The sequence below is a fragment of the Cyprinus carpio genome, chromosome B12, assembly GCF_018340385.1.
Source record: "Cyprinus carpio isolate SPL01 chromosome B12, ASM1834038v1, whole genome shotgun sequence".
Taxonomy (NCBI): domain Eukaryota; kingdom Metazoa; phylum Chordata; class Actinopteri; order Cypriniformes; family Cyprinidae; genus Cyprinus; species Cyprinus carpio.
Genome location: NC_056608.1, coordinates 19,847,996 through 19,868,526, shown reverse-complemented (window position 1 = coordinate 19,868,526; position 20,531 = coordinate 19,847,996). Strand labels below are relative to the sequence as shown.

Here is a 20,531-nt window from a genome sequence, read left to right as displayed (position 1 = left end):
GTGAACAAAGTCAGATTTAAATAAATAAATACTTTTTATCGAGACACAAAATATGTACCAATAAGAACATATCACTGCAGTTTTCACAATAATTGAACACTAGAGGCAGTAAAACTCTGACACCTCTTAATCCTTTTCACACAAATTTACAGAGTTTCGATTAATAAAGGATAATTTTCACAAAATTACTTGAAGAATATCATGTTATGTCTTCAAAACAATATTAATATGTTGGGAGATTTGAAAACTGATGCTTTTGAATGTTAGCATCGTACATATCCAGCTTCATATCTATGGGTTTTCATCAGTGGTATGTTTGTTCGGTAGCTCACGGAGTAAGGAGATGTACTTGAGAAGCCAGGAGCTACAGTTCGAATCTCGTGTAAGCACAGTTTATACTGCATAAAAGGAAGTTCAAATGGCACGGTTGCATCAACAAATGCGTTTTTATATTAGTTTTGCATTTGTTAATACTATCGGGTAGGTTTAGGGTTTAGTGTAGGGCATATTTCCAACACGACAGAGCATTAACTTTTAGCAAACATCCCCGGATATTTGAATTCTGAACCGCCGCAATACGTACCAGAAGCAACATAAAAACATAGTACCTATTTCAACATAATAAAAACATGCCAGGGTTCACGAATTGAACCAGTGTTTTAGTGCCACTCAATGGACATTTCTCTTTGAAACTGTGGTGAAACGTGCAGTAAGGTTTGTAAAAACAGTGGGCAGAATGAGGTATGAATTTTTATGAGACCAGTTGCAAAACACTCATGGCAATTCATAACAATTTTAGGCTTTGGCAAATCAAATTGCTGACTATGTACAATATGAATTTGTACCTTTTGTACAATTTGCTTATGGTTGGATTTGGAGTGGACCTTCATGCACACTTGTTTTTCTAAAACTTGTAGGTTTTCGTACAGATTCTTACAAAATCGCCACCTTGTAAATGGCTTTCTCATGAGATCGGGTCGCATGTATTCAAATATGGCACTTTGCATCAGGCTGCACATAGGCAATTTAAATATGTGGAAATTTGTTGATGTGGAGAATGTGGAAATGTCAATTTCTGGGTGCTCATTTACCTGTAAAGATGCTTTCACACACTGACACAAATACTCATGCAAGCTACTTTAAACTACAGCACTGTGAGATTTAGAGCTGGCAGTGTTGCTTTTCGCATAATTGACAAAAAAAAAAAGAAAAAAAAAAGAAAAGAAAATCATGATTTTCTCCAACACACACACACATAAAATGTTTTTAATCTACTCACTTCTGCTGCCTCAAACTGTGCGTAAATGACCAACTGCCTCCTCTGCAATTTTCATACGTCGTACTGCTCATGATTGCTAATGTTTATGCAAATCAGATGGCATTATATATCAGATGTTAAACCACCGAGAATATGAATGCAGCTAATACGCATTTCATTCTCTATACTTTGGGAAATGTTTTTTTCTTGAGCGATGCTCATACAGTGATCCCATCCTCATTATAATCCATTTCGATCTCTAATCGTTCTTTTCACGCCCCGTTTTTATTAATAGACTCTGTTTGGTATGTGTGGGGCATTTGTCTTTCAAGCATGGCCTCCTCACTCAATCTCTCTCTCGACTCCCCAAAAATTCACATATTATCTTCCTTCAGCACTCTCCCATTATGCTAATGCATTTTGAGGAGCGATTGCATCAGTATGAAAAAATAGAGTAAAATCTCTCTGATTGATTAGGTGAGTTATCATATCAGGACGGCCCACCCCAACACCCCCGTATGCCATTATGGGCGACACATAGACAACTGTTCATTTATAATCACTGACATGAAGAGTGTGCAGCTTATAGAGTCAAAAGTAAGAGTTATTTTTTAGAATAAGCACATTAGTTATAAGACAGATAACTGCAATTGTGAATAAATACACCACAGAAAGAAGGATCAGTATTCACTTAGATGTAAGTTTGTGTTAAATTTACCAGTCTTTTGTTTAACAGGACATGCTCCGTGACCCTTTAGCTCGCCATCATTCAAAACTTTAATACTTCCATTGTTTTTCTTATTTGCAAAACTGGCTTATTTTCCAAACAGCCACTCTATCAAAAACCAATCTTTCCATTTTGTTCCAAGACAAAAGCAGAGTTCTCAATAGGTCTTTTGTTGAAGCCTTACAACAGCATCCTTCTGTAATCCATTCCTCATCTTCTCCTCTTCATTTAAATAACAGTGTGTATGGAAAACTAACCATTGTTGACAGCTTTTCACAACACCCTCCTATCAGCAAGTGAACCGTTTCTACTCAGTGACATGGGTTTACCTTCACTGTAGGAAAAAGGAAGAGGTATTTCTACATGTTTCTATTCTCCAAGGACAGATATTTCTTTTAATCGGGGTTCACCGCATATTTTTATCGGTTTTGTTGAATCTGGGTTGGATCCCAGTCCAACCACTGCTCAGTTCAGACACCGTTACAAACCACAAAGGCTTTCTTCATCATCCTGCTCATCTCTTCCCCTCTTTTTCAATCTTCCTGCATATTAAACATACTAACACAACTGCCGCAGATAGCTTTGCTCTTTCATTTTGTCACGGTCACCTGTACCGCATGATTCAGTCGCTGTTGGATGTGAACGAGGTGCACGCAGCTCCATTTCTTCCTTGGGCTATTTACTTAATGGCTAATGCAAAAAAAAAGGCTTCCAAAATGGAAATGGAACATTAACCCACCCCTTTTTTCCCATTTTCTAGCCCTCCTGCCTTTCTTCGAACTCCTCGTTTGGATAAATTACCGTGCTAACACATTATTACGAGGCACATTACTTGTTCTGCCCAATATATAAGAGGAAAGGGAGATGAAATCCCATCAAATATTTAAAGCAACAGACTTCTAATCGACCTCATGATGGCTAACACTGCTGGTTGTTTGTTTCTAAAAATGCTATACTAAACAAGAAATCTATGTAGAAGGAATAGAAAGTACAGTATATGTAACTGTATTTGCTGCAAGAGCTTGCAGGGTGTTAATGTTTCAGGTAAGATAGGTTTAATCAAATCAAATTAAATCATCAAATTATATCATCATTCATTTTCTGTGAGCTTTATGTGAGAATCAACATGACCAGACACCATATTTGCAGATGTTTAGATATATGAAAGAAAAGAGTAATCCTTATTCAGTATGCAAATGCATGCAAGAAAAAAGACCATGCATGCAAATTTTGCCTATGGCACAGGTTAAATATTATGACATTTGGTTAAAAAGCACTTGGGAACTAATGACATTATGAACCAATGAATGCCATTGATGCCTGCTGGCACCATAGACAATTTTTGCATGCTAAATGTACACTTTTTGAATAAATAAATGTATTGAAATACAAATATGTATTTAAATAAATGTATTTATATATTTATTTATAAAAAATAAAAATAAAAAACTTAAAAATATATATTTTTAAGTGAACTATTCCTCTAGAAATGTATAAAGTATGCTCATCTGCATATCTACAAAATATCTTTGCAGCATCTACAAAGTCAAGTCTGTATGTTTGGGGTGCACTCATTTCAGACGTTTAATATGGTCCAAAACAAACCCCGAAGCAGAATGTTTAAGGAATATCAGTCTAGCGCTGCCTTGCTAGCACTGTAATGAGTTTATATGAAGCATGGGATAAAATGGCATTTTTAAACATGCTAATCTGTGCTGAGAATTCTGTATGATGGCAGGCTGTAGCAGCGCAGGCAAGAGCTGTGAGCAGACTGCTGCTATGTCTCTTGCAGCTTGGCACCATGACAGGCAGAGCAGGATGGGAGTCTTTTATGTTCGTAGAGCTCAAAGTATAAGAGTCTTACAGAAAGAGAGAGAGAGAACTGATGAGGAACAGAGACTGAGTGAAGAACGACTCAAGTATAATCACATGAAAAGAGCTCGGGAAGAAAAGAGAGAGAGAGAGAGAGAGAGAGAGAGAGAGAGAGAGAGAGTGACAGTGAAGTGCAAGTGAGGCTGATGAAAGAGCAGAAATTAAAGGGGTCCTATTATGCTTTTTCACTTTTTGAATTTTAGTCAGTGTGTACTGTGTATGTTTGGGCATAAAAAAGATCTACAAAGTTACAAATCTAAAGTCCACTCCAAAGGGAGATATGTTCGGGTTTCGGGTTCCATATACACATCATTTTCTTTCCGAAAGTGGTATTGGGAGGAGGAGGTGTATCACAATGCCGGTGTTCTGACGATTTGTGCTACCCTGTCAGATTTTGCTAACTTCCATTAAAACAGATGGTAGCATAATTTGTTAGCGAAAAGTGTTACAGTACCTATCAGATTTTGCTTCCAGAATGATATGAATAAGGTGTGAGGCTTTATTAACATGTACACCTACAGTCTAAATACAGTCTTGGTAGCATAATCATCAGATTAGATCATTGAGATGATTACATCAGGTAGCATTATTTGTCAGAACACCGGCTCAAGAACCTGATGTCTATCAGCCATTGGCGATGGACGATGCCATAGTCTATCAGCCCAACCCTAGTTACAACTCTTATATGTCTTGCAATATCCATGCGTGCAAAGGTTCTTGTTCAATATTCTCAAGCTCTGAAACTGGCTGAAATTGATATGGCAATATTGACGCCATCCTTAACTATATGGGAGCAGACAGAACTTGCTGCTTTGGCAAGGGCAGTACTGAAACACCATCTAAGCTGTTTGCCAATCACAACGCACTGGGACAGCTAACCAATCACATCACATTTCATTTTTCGAAAGGTGGGTCTTCATCATTCCCAGAACTAGTCAAGCCATTTGTACCAGGCTGGGGAGAACGGTATTATAAAAATGTACATTTTGTGAAAAATAATGCGTTTTTCAAACCACCAAGCATAAGAGCATGTTCTAGTACACCCCCAAAACAAAATCAAGATTTTGTAAAAGAGAGTATAGCACCCCTTTTTTTTAAATGAGGAAGAAATAAAGATTATAGCTTACAGTAAGAGTAAGTTTAAGACAACCAGAGAGGGTCTTAGAGAGAGAGAGCAGACTCTGTGTAATCAGCTTTGCTCCTCACTCTTCCATAAAGTGCTTGATGGTTCATCCCTAAGCCTTTTTTTTTCTTTATCATCTTCCATTTTCCCTACTTTCATCCCTTCCCAAACCGCACTACTCGGCCTCTGCCTCCTTTTAGCTTGTAGTTATTGGCCTAAATAGGTCAATAAAAGTTGTGCAGACACCAAAACGTCTGTATTCTGATATAAAAAGGAATTAAACCTCTGGCTCCTGTAGAAAAATCATGATCAGGTCGACCCTGCACAGCTTCAGATTGTTTAAACAGGTTTCTTCTGTATGCTTTTTATGCACAAAAACTGTTTCCATACTGTATCCAAACATCTGACGTTAGTAAATTTACAGTTTACTACAGCTGTCTCCTTACTGAACTCTGCCCTCTGACACCCCCCACACCATGCACACAGACTCCTCCCCCACTTCATCACTACATCTGACTGATTTATTTATTTATTTATTTACAACAAGCAAAACAACAAACTTGCTATTACTTGCACTACTGTCTGTTCATCCAGGAACACTGAATAACCCATTCGCACACTGAAAATATTTTCTATGCACTTTACTTTCCATTGCAATAGTGTAAATTGTTCATATGTTCATAGTTCTGCCTATAGTGTACATACACTTCACATATTTCATCTGTATAGTATGTTCATAGTACACCTGTATATCATGTTGATAGTATTTAAAATCTGTAAATTTTGTCCATAATACTTATCTGTATAGTTATTGTACATATTGTAGACCTTGTATATTCTGTACTTACTGCTTATTGCACTTCTGGTTAGATGCTAACTGCATTTCGTTGCCTTGTACCTTACATGTGCAGTGACAATAAAGTTGAATCTAATCTAATCTAATCTAAATTTCACTAATCAATTTTGCAGTTTTGAAGCAGAAGGACTGAAATAGTATTTTCTTGACTCATACTCCAGTTCACATTCAGATTTTACATTGTAAGGACAGACATCACAGTTTGCATGCTATATATGTAGGGCCCTATGATTTCCGCGATGCGGAAAACGCAGACAGAATCGTGGAATCCAGTCAGAAAAACAGAATTTACTGAATAACGTGGAATGTCACGGAATTTGCAATATTTTGGATGAATAAATCAAAAGTAGGTACCGGTAAGTACACATAGATCAAAATGCAATGGTTTTATATGATTGTCTTATATTAGATTATAGAACATATAACATTTGTTTTATTAACTGGTCTTGAAGACCAGTCATTGTCCCTGATTTCAACACAGCCAGACAGGTTTTGTTGCCTTTAGAGCAGAACAATGGCTGCCTTCATACAGCTGCTGTTTGACAGGATCTCATATTGTGGGAGGACCAGGTGCCAGGAATCGAGTTGGGATTTCCCTTTTGCACGCCACTGGTAGTGTGTGAGTGTGCACCCATGTGCCATGTGCTGGCCCTATTTGCATTCACTCAAGTGTAACCCCACATTATTAGTTATTAAGTCATACTTACATCAGCTTTTATTACTTTGGTTTCTCCAAAGCAGCAAACACGAGTGATCCGGGAGTGAACTTAGATGCAAATGGTGACATCAGTCTATTTCGACAGATTAAAAAATCCAGATGATGAATGAGCCTTGTGCACTGATTTCACGGCCACAGGGCATTGGTTTCAGAACCGCTGGTCCATATTAGACAAGCAATGAGAGCACAATGTCTAATTTATAGCCCTGTTACCAGAGCCATACACAAAAGAGGAGAGTTTGAGCACAGAGCAGCTTGTTCATGTCATTTTCACCTGGTTTGATTTATAGTGGCTCTGATGATTTTCTCTCATTGGGAGAATGCTGCTCCGTCTCTACTGGTCTACGTCTCAGAATGGGGACTAGAAATGGCAAAATAACCTTTTTGCAAGTTTTATTCTTGGTGTTCGGGATACAAACGAGGAACCGTGAAGAAGGAGCTTTCGGTTACAATGGTCTTTGCATTGAAACTAATTTTCTACATGGCTTGTCTTTCATAATAGTCGACTATAGATTAAAGGAATAGTTCAACCAAAAATAAAAAATTCTGTCATCTTTTACTCACCCTAATGTCATTCAAAACCCATATGATTTTCTTTCTTCTGTGGAACATAAAAGGAAGAAAGAAAGTTAAAAGAACAAAATAATAATCTATAAAGAAGGTTTTTCCATGCAGTTACAATGGGGTCTGAATCTTTCAAGCTTCAAAAAGAACTCAAAATTACAATAAAACTATTATATACAATTTTAAAAGCAGTCTATACGACTAAAATATACTCCAAGTCTCTGGAAGCCATATGATAACTTTGTGTAAAGAACAGGCTAAAATTGTAGGAAAACATGTAAATGTAAAATACATGACTCAATTATCTATTCACAGTGGTTACCAGCTCAAAGGAAGTCAATATTATCAGTGAATAATGAAATAAATTTAGGTCTGTACTTCATAGAAAACTACTGTATGGCTTCAGAATGTTAAAATATTATTTTAAGTATTGACTGTTGTTTAAAGCAAGCTTTGTGCAAGCTCTTTCTCACACCTCATTTCTGCCCAAAACATCAAGAATGAACCTTGCAAAAAAGGTCATTTTGGCTCCATTCTGAGATATCCGAATATTTAAAATTGATTAGCAATGAAGTAACATTTTACAATGGTACTGAACCAAAGTTGGAACTCTAATAAAGGAAGAGTCTGATTCTTTAATTACTTTTTCTACAGACAAAGGGGTCAAAATCCACCAGCAATGATATTAGAGCCCTCCTGAAGAACACAGATGGGGTAAAATACTAAGCCAAACATCACAGTAGTGCCTAAAGCACAACTTGAACTAGCAGTCAGCGCAGGTCTCTCACCCACAGCGTCGCAACTAACAGGAAGAACTCTGACATGTGGAGCGAATCCTCTGAGCCTCTGTTATAATAGAGAACATATGCAGGCATACTAGAGGTCTAAAAGTCATTGAGAAGAAGCAAGTACCTGCAGATTTCACTGTAGGAGTGCCAGACTAATGATACAGCGAGCATCACCACAGCATGGCTGCCATATGTGTTGGGTTTTGATCACCTCAGCTGTAGAAGATACAGAAGAACATAATGTGGTCACAGCCTGTGTGTTTCTGGTTCAGCATGATTTTAGTGCAAGGGTAGAATAAAAAGAAGCATGTATGTGGGACTTTATGAATATGTTTTTGCGAATTAATTCAACATTTAGTCCTGACAACAGCAATCTATTCACAGTAAAACAGGTAATATTCTATAGTATGTACTGTATGTAACACTGTCAGTTCAAAACATTCTCAGTGATTGTAACCAATGCTAATATCACTAACAAAAACCAAATCAAATTGCTACAAATAAAAGGTAATATAATTGTGTAAAATGTAATTAAAATAAAACTAATTTTTATGAATCCAAAAAGCAACAAAAAAATTAAATTAATGTTAGTTTTGATAAATAATGAAACCAGTGATAATATTGTTAATAAAAAAAAGAAAATACAAGAAGATTGTTTGGAACCATTGATAATAACCATAAATAATAAAAAAAAAAAAAAAAAAATTAAAAAAAAATACAAATAAAAAGTAATGTAACTGTGGGGGGGGGGTGACTATTTTTTTATGAATCGAAAAAGTTACTAAAAACTAAATGTGGCCAAAAATTAATGTTAGTTTTTGATTCACCTCGCCTTCATTAAACATGAAACATTCACAAATGCTACTTGAATTATACTGTATTGTATAACAATAAAATTAAAAAACTAAAATTAAAAACAAAAACTATAAATAAATAAAAACTCAAAATCTAATACTATTATAAAAAATAAAACTATAAAACATGAAAAATGCTAAAACTACAAACGCCTGATTATAAACCAAAACTACACTACACTGAAAGGACAAACTGAAAATAAAATAAAAACTGAATTCAAACCTATAACTCTGTCTGGAACTGAACAGAATCACTATTGTGGCCGATTACAGTGCACAAGTTGAGGTTAACATTTATTGAGTGGCATGCACAAAACAATCACTCAATCGAAGCAGTGAACTTAAGGCCTTCTGTTTTGAGCCTGAACAGACAATCTTTATAGATTTTTCCAGAGGTCGAAATAACACAGTGAATCTAGTACAACATGGAACTGACCTTTCAGTCCAAGATATTTTGCTCCAGCAAAATAATCCAGGGACCTTTAATGTCGGGAACTACCAAATGAGTCTGTGTCCAAGTCACTGAGCAAAAACAAAGACATTTCCAATTTAAGACATTTGTTCCTTAATTATTTTTAGATATAGCTATAACAAATCCTATTTTCACTCTCTCTGTATACATACACACCTGGACCTCATTAATAAAGTTAAAGATCCAATATATTACTTTAGTAAGTACTGTGAAATCGAGCATGCCATTGCTGCTGATGGAGTGATTGTTGTTTTGCGGAGGTCAAGTTTCTTTGTTATTTTTTTCCTTATGTGGTTCTTACTGAGGGATTTTTAATAGGTCTGGAGTAACACACGTCTAATCGTCTCCAGCTTCCTCCTGAGGGATCGTATCCACGCCTGGCAGAAAGAATGAACCTGGCACAAAATCATTGCCTCTTAACGGAGGGCTTAAATGGAAGAGGATATACTAAAGAATAGGCCGTTTAAAGCTAACTAATCTCTGCACAGCTCAGCAATCAAACACACATCCATTATTTTTTTCCATAAACTACTCAGTGCTGACTCTTAATAAACATATGGTGTCCTGCAAGTGAAACTGAGATTAAATAAAACACTTTCACTTGACATGTACCTCACAGATGCAGGTCTACTAAAAAAAAACTGTTCTAGTCACATTTCTACATTTCCAGACACTGGAAGAACCAAAGTAGATGCAACACCGCTTGAGTATTAAGCTGATCTGCAGGTAATATAAAGTCTCAAAAATGAGCTTGGCATTAAGTTTAGGTGTCTTATCACTCTCAAGCTCTAGAATTTGCTGAAAAATAAGAGAAAGAATGTGTAAGACAGGGAGAAAAAGATAAGACTTTGTGAAAAAAGAAAAAAGAGAGAAACAGGCCTTAACATGTTTAAGAGTAATCTTGTTGCTGTGCGTGGTGTCTGTGGCTCACTGCAGCTCAGAAACCAGTGGGTCAGAAAGACATTAAAAAATAATGCAGATGCAGCCATGTTGAAGTGTAGTTCAAACTTACACTAAAACTCATCAGCCTACAACACACACACTGTTTGCAGAACCCCGGTCACCACAGCCACACTTGGATACACGTATGCAAAGATTCATTTTGCATTTCATTTGGCATATTGACCAGGGGTGTAGAATCCACTGCAATACTAAGTACGCTTAGCACAGTAGGACATTGTAGTATACATAAATGTATACATAGTTGTAAATAAAACAAAGATTATTGGAGTAAGTTTTAACAAATCTTTCTATACTTGTCATTTCTTTGTAATTATTTGTGAAATTATTGATTGAAATTGGTTTCAAATTTATATATACTTTTATATTATATTTGTATATTTACGGCTGTCAAATCGAGTGATAACAGTTTGTATTTACATATGTGTGTGCATTGTGTATATTTATATGTATATGCAAATACACACATATACATGTATAAAAAAATATGTAATTTATATATGTATTAGTGCTATCATGTTCGCAATTAATCATATCCAAAATACAAAATACAAAATACTGTGTGTAATTTTTTTAAATATACTGTATACATATAAATATACACAGTACACACATAAATATCATGTATGCAATATATGTAAATATATCATGTATGCAATATATGTAAATATATATAGTGATCACTGCTAAAATTTTAGACATTATTGAACAATCTTTTAAAAAAGGCCAAATAAACTGAAAAGAATAAACAACTGTAGTTCTACTACTACTACTACTACTATTACTGCTACTACTATTATCTCTATTAATAACATAATCAATCAAAAAAAATATGCTAAAAATCACAAATGTTATTCATTTCCAATCACATAATGAATCAAAAAAGATATGTTAAAAATCACAGATGTAATTTCTTTGATCATTCCTGAAATGGAAGGATTAGTTAAGTGTACAGTGTTCCAAACAGTACTGAATGTTGCTCATTTTGGAAAACGTAGGGTATTCTATGCATACCGAACAGAATATGCATACTACTGTATATACTACACCAATATTAAGAGCAGTATATTAGAATACTATCCCGAAGCCTACACACACACACTTCGACAGTTCTTCAGTGGCACACACTCACACTAATGCGTGAACTGCTTCTCTAGTAACCGTCTGTTTCTGCGACGGCAGCGGGGTGGGGGATCAGGACTATAAATCCACAAATGTCTTCAGCCACACTCAGCTCATTTCAGGCATTCACTTTTCAATCCACAGCCCAGTTTAGCTGCCAAGAGGATCAGAGGAGCAGTCAGGGTTTTCCCTCAAAGCAAATGCAACATTAAAGTTTCCCATCTCGTAACGGAAGGCCATAAGAAGGGGAAGAAGAGGTTCTGCATATCTGTGTGTGTGTGGATTTTAACTGGTGGAATGTAAAAGCATGTTCATCCTCTGATGGCAGAGAGTGTTTTCTCTCTGTCTTTCATTCCACCCCATCTTTCTCTACAGTTAGAGAGGGTGAATTATTCACAAGAAGGTTGCCACAGAGATACTGCTTATTTTTCCTCTCTTACACAATAAACTTGGGAGTTACTCGAGGCACAGAGAGACAAGGACTGAGAGAGCAACAGAGGAAGCTGTGCTGTGCTTAAAATGCTGCTGATATATTTATAAGAACAGACTGTAAAGCTAACTCTATAAAATTTTTACTAAATTGTGCAAAGGCAGTTGCTATAGAAAGGGGGAAAAGAAAAACACCTGCAACACACCACAATAACAGCCTACCGCACTTCCTGTAGAAAGATATATTTGTTCAAAATGAGGTTGAATAAATAGCATTCAACATAGTATTTTTTGTAGACATACTAAGTAAATGTGCACTTCCCCTTCATTCCTGTTATAGTGAAAGTGGAGCGGCTCAGTGAAAACTTTTTTTTTTATCAGTGTACATTTTCCCTTGCACTGGCCCAGTTTGACTGTGGTTTGAATAAAGTACAGTGTGTGTGTGTGTGTGTGTGTGTGTGTGTGTGTGTGTGTGTCAGGTCTGGAAACTTTGCTTGAATGCCTAAATTAGATTTTATTGGATTATGGTAGGAGTTTAAATCACTGACTGAATTAATGCCATAAGGTACCAGTAAAAATCTTTGTGTGTGTACATTCTTGAATCTGTCATGAAATGAACTATTTGTTTAAAATTTCATCTCCCATATTTAGTCTCTATGAGAAATATGTCCCTGCAGTTTTGTCCAGTTTATTCGCTTTATGAAATGAAATACAGGAAAACTTTCTGCAGATTTCCCTGCAGCTATAAATCCTAGAGTTTGAATTCCAACACTTTTTGCTAATTTTGCACTTTCCTAAACCCAGATTGAATTACCTTATTTTTGGACTGCCATGTTATTCTCCATTGTTTATTTATTATAATTTATAATTGCATTTATATATTTAAATAATCTATATTTATACGCTATTTTTTTAAGGTGTAAATGGCATGGTTGTTTATAAAATATTATATGATTTATTATTACTTATGCATTTTATTATTTGTTTTATTAATTTCAATACTGTTTAAAAACTTTAACTTGTTAAATCATTGGTTAAATAATGCTTAATTTGTTAAACAAACAATAAATGCAATATTTTAATTTAAATAATCATTATTTCAAAATAAATATTTTATATTATTACTATATTTTTAAATAATAGTGACGTGGACCCTGATTCAAAGTGGTCTTGAAGTGTAAGAGTATCACTCTTACAATAATAAACAGAGAAACATACACAATTTTGCAAATAGTAGAAAGCTATTTATCAAAAAAAGTGGATAGAATGTAGAAGTAGATAGAGTGAAGAAGACTGTAGAAATTAATATGGATACGTAAGAGATAATGGTCAAATATTTAGCAGACGCTGTAATCCAAAACAAATGGAGGACAATAGAGGCAATCAAACCAACAAAAGAGCAATCACATGTACAGTAAGTGCTGTGACAAGTTCCGGTTAGTCTAACGCAGTAATGCAGTTATGTCATTTAGTAGTCATTATATACAAATATTTGACTGTAGAATGCTGTGATTGACCAATCAGAATCAAGTGTTCCAGAAAGCTGTGTAATGGTAATGATACAACGACTTCTGTCACTCTAATACAATCTGCATTGCTTCAACAGTTTGTTTTCAAAGCAAAATGCACACACTCTTACTCAGATGTCACTCTTCGCCTTGAGTGTATGACACGATATTTGTTAAAAAAAGTGAGGTCAGAAACATTACAAAAGATGACAAAAGACAATCCACACTTGTCTGGCAGTAAACTTTGCGCATGGCAAATAACAAAAGCTTACACAAAATAACAGCTTGAAATCCCTTTGCCGTGGCCTTTCTCAACAGCCAGGGCCTTCTTGATAGTTGAGTGGAAACAACACATATGATTTCCAGCACTCATCTGCTCTGTTGTCCATCAGCAGTGATTAGCTCTCGCATGACCGTCAAAGACTGCAACCTTCGAGTCACTTCAGGACAGGTGAACCATTGCAGCTTCGTAAAGCACCGGCTGACGGGGTCACAAAGTCAGACGGTTGTAGTTAATTCGTGTTATTTCAAAACACACAGACTCGCACACAGACTGTGACGGTCGTTGTAAATCACAGACACACTCTTTTGACCTCCACTGCAGTTCAGCGGTGAGGAAAAGAGAAAGAGACTGTCTGGCCAAAGGCTAGAAATATTGAGCCAATTAGATGACAATTATCTGCTCTGGTTGCCAGCGTGGAGTTGTGGAAGATATTTATGGGTGTTTTACCTCTCTACGGGGAGACATGAATCTACGGCGCTGTGGCCCCTGTACCCTCATGGTTTTTTGTGAATACCGCCCGCTTGACTCGCCGTGCCCCGTCTGTCCCTTTACGCCAAACTTGCGCTACAACAGGAAGACGTAAATCTGGTCTGATATGAAGAGAGATGCTTGGCGGCAGTTCATTTGCATTAAACACAAATGGAGCAGAATGCTTTAAGAAAAGGTTGAATGAATTTGTGTAATCTGCCATAGTGCCTTTTTCAAAAGATTTAGGCCTACATTTTTCATGCAGCTTTTAATATATGAGTTGTAAAAATGTTGATTTTTAATTAATTTCACATCAAAATCCAACATATACATAATTTGCTTTGCTTAAAGTGATTTTTTTTATTTATTCTGTCATCATTTTCTCACCATCACGTTGTCCTACCTGGTATGACTTTCTTTTTTTCTGCGGACCACAATATTCAGTGTTATTTTAGTATCATTGTGAGACTATTATAGTTTTTATTAATATTTTAAATTGAATTTTATTTTATATGTTCAGTTTTAATTTTTGTTAATTTTTTTATAATGTTTTAGTGTTTTTATTTTATGTCTGTATTATTTATATTATTTTATTTCAGTTTTAGTTTTAGCTATTTTAAGATAAAATACATTAAAATTAGAATTTTTTATGGTTTTAGTTTTAGTAAACTATAATAACCCTGTCTCAAACTTAATCTTTCTCTCCAATAAGCAAGTAATTTGACCAGATCTGTGTTTTAAACTCGAACAATTCAGTCTGAACGAATGATTAAGTGATTATTATGTGAAGTAGATTAAGTGATTATTTGAAAAGAATTGATTCAATCAATTAAATCATGAACTTCTATTAGGAGCTAAGTCATAATATTTATATTATCCTTTGGATCGCTACGTGTCAGACCCTGCAATGAACCGGATGTGTTTAATGGCTGAGGCTTTCTGCCTGTATTAAATGGCTGAATGTGTGTACAGGGAGTCATATTCTTACAGCGTGAAGAAGACATCAAACATTGCTCTGAAAGGACTGTAAATCATTTGTGCTCAGAGGCAAAGCTACTTCAAGTGTTACATCATTTGCGCCGCCAATAAACATCTGTTAGAAAAAGCCTCACTTTCCCTTGCCAGAGAATGGAGAAAAATATTCTCTCTCTAGCACCCTCCCTTTTATACTTTCCCTCAGAGAACGGTAAAGCTGTGAAAGCTGTCCGTCATATGTTCTCTTTTCTCTTTCACTCTGTCTTCCCAGATCTCCCTTGAATTCCCTCTGTCTCTCTCACACTGATATCATTTGAGACTTACAAGCACACAAGAGTTTGTTTAACTTCTAAACTCTCTACGGGCTCTAATGTCTGAGAAATGGCCTTGTGCTGTGACAAAAAGAAGATTTATTCTGACTGCTGGTCTGTTTCAAACAGTTGCATCCCAAAAGAAGATTCTTGTTTTTTTTGTACTCATATTTAAAGGGTTAGTGCAGCCTTAAAGGAATATTTGATCATCATTTATTAATGGTGTTCACAAACCTGGATGAATTTCTTCCTTTCTTGGAACACAAAAGGAGAAGGATAGCAGTCTCAAGTGTTCTTTTCCATATAATGAAAGAATGAAACTGAAGCACTGTTGAGCTAGACAAAAAAATTAAATAAAATAGTCAAATTTAATTAAATATATTATATTTAACTTTAAAGAAAAACATCTGAATGGAATTTCTTGACAACAAGGTGATGCAACTTATTAAATATGTATGCCAAGTTTGGACCAAGCTCATGTCAATTTTATAAAAAAGGCAATGTTGTGCATTTTGGAATAGACGTAGTTTGTCCCTGATGGCCCTACAACCTCACAGGTGGAGCTCAGATTGCCTTTGTTTTTTAAAATTTGTTTTTTAAAATTTTAAACGCCTCATGAATTATATATTTTGCACATTTGTCTTTTGGTATTAGAATGTACTGTATCTTTATGGCATATTTAGAAACATATAGTAGTAAATTTATGTAGGTCAATGAACCTGTCAAACAGAATATGCACATGCATGCTATAATTACCAAATGAACAAACAAATGTACTGATTAACATGCAAAAAAAATTAAAATCGTGTGTACATTTGTGCTGACAAAATTAGCATGTTAACGCAGCCGATTACTTTTTCCAGTTTAACAGCATTAAAAATATTTGAATATGGCACACACAAATATGGTACCGCTCTTAAACCACTATCATCCCATATTAAATGATCTAATTAAACCAAAAAAATGTGTCTCAGATCTGCATCATGTTCAGCAGCAGCTCTTAAAGTAGTAGCAGCCCAGCTGCTGTGATGTCTGTTAATCAAAGAAAAAATGAAAAAAAAAGCGAATCAATAACTTTTGTAGCTTTAAGGATTCAGCTTTATTTAGTTTAGAATTTAGTGATGATAACTTTATTCAACTTCTGTATATTTCCTACTTGCTGAAGAGTACAGGTAAATATGACATTTATTATAATGGGTTTATGTGAAGATTGTTTTAAGTTCACTTAAATTAGAAGTCGTTATTTTTATATTTAAAGTCTAATAAATGTTCAAATTGATAGCTCTCAAATATACTGTAATGCTGAATGACTATTCAATGGTAAAATATTAGGAATAAAGAACAATTTCCTAGAGGCATCAGTAGTATTGGTATCAGTGATACTTGCCTTCGGTCTTTATGTTGTCTTTATGTTGTTTCTACATTAATTTGAATATTGAATGTGAAATTATTGCAATATAAAAGTATATTTAAAAACTTCAATGATAGGTGGGATTTATTGCTATTAACCGCTGCAAGTTCAAACCTAGCTAGATGCATGTTTTAACTATCAGCATTGTTGCATGAGCAAAACACTTTTACTTTTGGATTACTTTTGGGGGGCTGATCCTGTTAAAAACATACTTAAAGTCACTTAAAACATCAGCTAAATGAAAAAACAAGTAATATGCGAAAAGTGTTGCTGTGTGTTACATCACCAGTTTAATCTGCGCTCCAGAAACTTCTTCCGTCTGTGGGAGTGCTACAAACGGCCCAGCTGCAGAGCACATAAACACTAGCTGCCACATGCTGGAATGTCACTGGGCTCTTGTTTTTATCAGAAGGCATGAATTTGTGCCGGCATGTGACATGAAATACAATTGGCAATGAAAAATAAGAGCCATTTTCAGAGTGACCTGAAGGGCTATCTAAAGCCACTGACCCTCAGCCCGCTAATGCCATTACGGCCCATAAACCGCCATTGGGGTTGAGGGAGGCCATTTTGTCAGGGCCTAAACCCCCCAGAGGAGGGAGATAAATAATTGAGGGCCGCATTCTGCACTTGGGCTGAATTTGAAGCGAACGGGCCTTATGAGGCTCTAAATGGTGGAGTGGAGTGCTGTAAATCATTAATCCACTGCTTTTATCCTCTTTGGTTCAGGTCAGTGTCCTGAAGGCACTAGAGAGCAGTGGGAAGAGAGAGTGAGAGCGGCATGGACAAACAGATTAGACTCTTTTCTTCCTCTTCAAGATACTACAGAGCTAGAATGCAAAGCACAAGAGAAAAATCACATGAAAAGTATTACCACTGCACTTGCTGACTTGTAATGGAAACGAGATGAACAGCAATTATTCCTAAGAGAGGACTATCTTAAAAACCAGCATGAGCAGAAACTTATTTTGGTGTTTTTGTCAGATGACACTGCATATCTTTTTGCAGTTTTACTCAATATTTTGTCTTGTCAGTAACTCCGATACAAAAGAAAAGAAAAGAAACCTATATTAAAAGCAGAGAAGGTCTAGGGTCATGTGATGTTGGGGTCAGTGCTTGATGGTCTAATGGAGTCTCGATTGGCACTAAGAGCCTGTGAGAAAAGCATTCATGCTCTCAGAAATGAACAGAGGTCAACTATGAGAACAACTCTGAGTGTTGGATGCTGTTTTGGAGTGAGAGCAAAAAGCTTTAGATACAGTTTACCAATTAAACAACTGACCAAAAAAGTTGTAAAATGACAAAAAAGGTGCATCATGACAATATACTATAAATATATTGTTTTGACTGTAATGCTTTGATCAAATGAATGCAGTTTTAGTGAGCAAAACAAATTTCTGAAATGAATGATGCTGAAAATTCAGCTTTGCCATCAAGAATAATTTACATTTTAAAATATAGAAAACAGTTATTTTAAATGAATAATATTTCACAATATAATTTTTTCTACTGTATTTTTGATCAATAAATTGATCAATATTGGTGAGCATAAAGAGACTCATCCATAAAAATCATAAACTTTTAACAATATGCAGTGTAACTGCTACAATAATTACATCAACTTATCTTTCTCCCTTTCTTTCTCCATAGGGACCTAATGCCTAAGACCCTGGAGGGTCAGATCACCATGGAGAAAACACCAAGTTACTTTGTGACCCGCGAGGCTCCGGCCCGGATCTATGCCATGTCCCGCGACACCAAGCTGATTGTGGTGGTCCGGGACCCCGTCACTCGAGCCATCTCTGACTACACGCAGACACTGTCCAAGAAGCCTGACATTCCTACTTTTGAGAGCCTGACATTCAAAAACAGGACTACAGGGTTAATCGACACCTCGTGGAGCGCCATTCAGATCGGCATCTACGCCAAACACCTGGACAACTGGCTACAGTTCTTCCCCATGAGCCAGATCCTGTTCGTGAGCGGAGAGCGGCTGATCAGTGACCCGGCCGGAGAGCTGGGCCACGTGCAGGACTTTTTGGGGCTCAAGAGGATCATCACAGACAAACACTTCTACTTCAACCAGACCAAGGGCTTCCCTTGTCTCAAAAAGGCAGAGGGCAGCAGCAAGCCCCATTGCCTGGGTAAAACCAAAGGGCGGACCCATCCAAACATTCACCCTGAGGTCGTGCAGAGACTTAGAGACTTCTACAGGCCTTTCAACATGAAGTTCTACCAGATGACAGGCAGGAAATTTGGATGGGATGACTGACAGTAGACAGTGAAATAGACCCTGGATTTTGAAACAAGGGAGAAACAACCTTACTGTGACCTCACCAGCAACAAAACTATGATAACCCCAAAAGTGGTCCAATTTGGTTGTGGAAAATGATAGAAATGTCCGCATCCAACTCAAGTTAGGCACAGAACACTATGAACAAATGTCAAAAACAAGAGTAAATGTCCTCAAACTGCTATTACAGTTCCAAATTCTATTCAATTTTAGATTCAAAAATGGCATTTTGACCTCTTATAGCTTCATCAGGCAAAAAGATGAGGATTATACATTGCCTTTGTTTTACCCAGTCAGACTTTAGCCACATTTCTCATTTAAACAGCCATAAACTGTACTGTAAGAGGACCTAGAAAAGACACCTGAAAGCTGAAGAGATCCACTCTAGAACTATGCATTTGGAGGCTGAACTGTGAATTATCCACTGTGTCTGGACTTGGAGTTCACATTAGTTCTTTTGCCATATTTAATGTAGAAAGACTATCTGCTTATATACCTTTACAATTATTTGGAAGAAAATATCAAAAGAATAAAAATAAGTGTATTTTTTGAAATTTATTTATTTAAAAAATATGTACACATATACAGTTTAACTATTTTAAATAATCTTCACTAAACACATCCCTTCACTTTTTTTTTGGCATGTGAAAGGTGGGTGATTTCTTTTGTATTTTGAACCATATAACACAATGCCTTTTCTAAAACGTTTCAAGCGGTCTGAAGTTTAAATGTGCACATTTAAATGTTTACCATCCTATTCACTGAGAGTAATGTTTTCTCAAAAATGTTTCTTATATTCATGGATCAAAGACAATAATAGAATGGCCAAAGCAGTAAACATGCAGAACATGATGTAATTTTCCCCCAGGTTTGGGTTTTTGGTTTTACAGAACAAATGAATTTAAGTCCAATTTGTGATTTGACTGGATGGCAAGCTTTTAAGCGTCCATTTAATGTTTTATCTCTATGATGTGTGTGTGTGAGAGAGAGAGTGAGTATGAGAAAGACACTGTTACAAAGCAGCAGTGCCTCTAAAAGCCATTCAATCAGTGTTTCTCCATTTAAAGGTGATTTGTGTAATTGTACAATGTTAGAATGCTTTAAAATCCCACATTTAAATGAGCCCTCAATAGGCTGTTTTTTGCTCAGAAAGTTCAAGGTGCGTGAACCTGTTTGGAAACTTAAAAGCAGTCATTTTTTTGCATTACATGCATCACCTTTAGTTTCAGTGTGAGTGAATTTATTGTTTTCCTTTGCAATATTATCAGTGACATTATGCTTTTATAGTTCTGTTTATTTAATTTGAATAATGAATTTTATAAAGCACATTTTTAATAAAAACATCATTTTTTAAAAATAATTTCCAGACTGTGATTGTATTTGCATTAAAGTTATAGTTCAACCAAAAATAAACATTTGCTGAAAATTTACTAGCTTTCAGGCCATCCATGTAGATGAGTTTGTTTCTTCATGGATACAGATTTGGGGAAATTTAGCATTATATCACTTGCTCACCAATGGATCCTCTGCAGTGAATGG

General features: G+C 35.9%; 1 protein-coding gene and 1 long non-coding RNA gene across 2 annotated transcripts in view; one reads left to right on the top strand and one right to left on the bottom strand.

Moving 5' to 3' along the window:
* si:ch211-216b21.2 (heparan sulfate glucosamine 3-O-sulfotransferase 3A1) overlaps window positions 1–20,328 on the top strand; it is a 43,042-nt gene extending 22,714 nt beyond the window's left edge. Inside the window, exon 2 of the mRNA XM_042735922.1 lies at window positions 18,350–20,328. Coding sequence (XP_042591856.1) covers window positions 18,350–18,971 — 622 coding nt within the window. The 3' untranslated portion in view covers window positions 18,972–20,328. The remainder of the gene's footprint in view (window positions 1–18,349) is intronic.
* Window positions 6,471–9,288, bottom strand: LOC122139269. Its single transcript, XR_006156166.1, has 3 exons — window positions 9,197–9,288; window positions 8,031–8,122; window positions 6,471–6,627 (listed from the first exon to the last, which is right to left on the bottom strand). It is a non-coding gene; the product is annotated as an uncharacterized LOC122139269 (long non-coding RNA).
* Window positions 20,329–20,531: the final 203 nt, after the last annotated feature.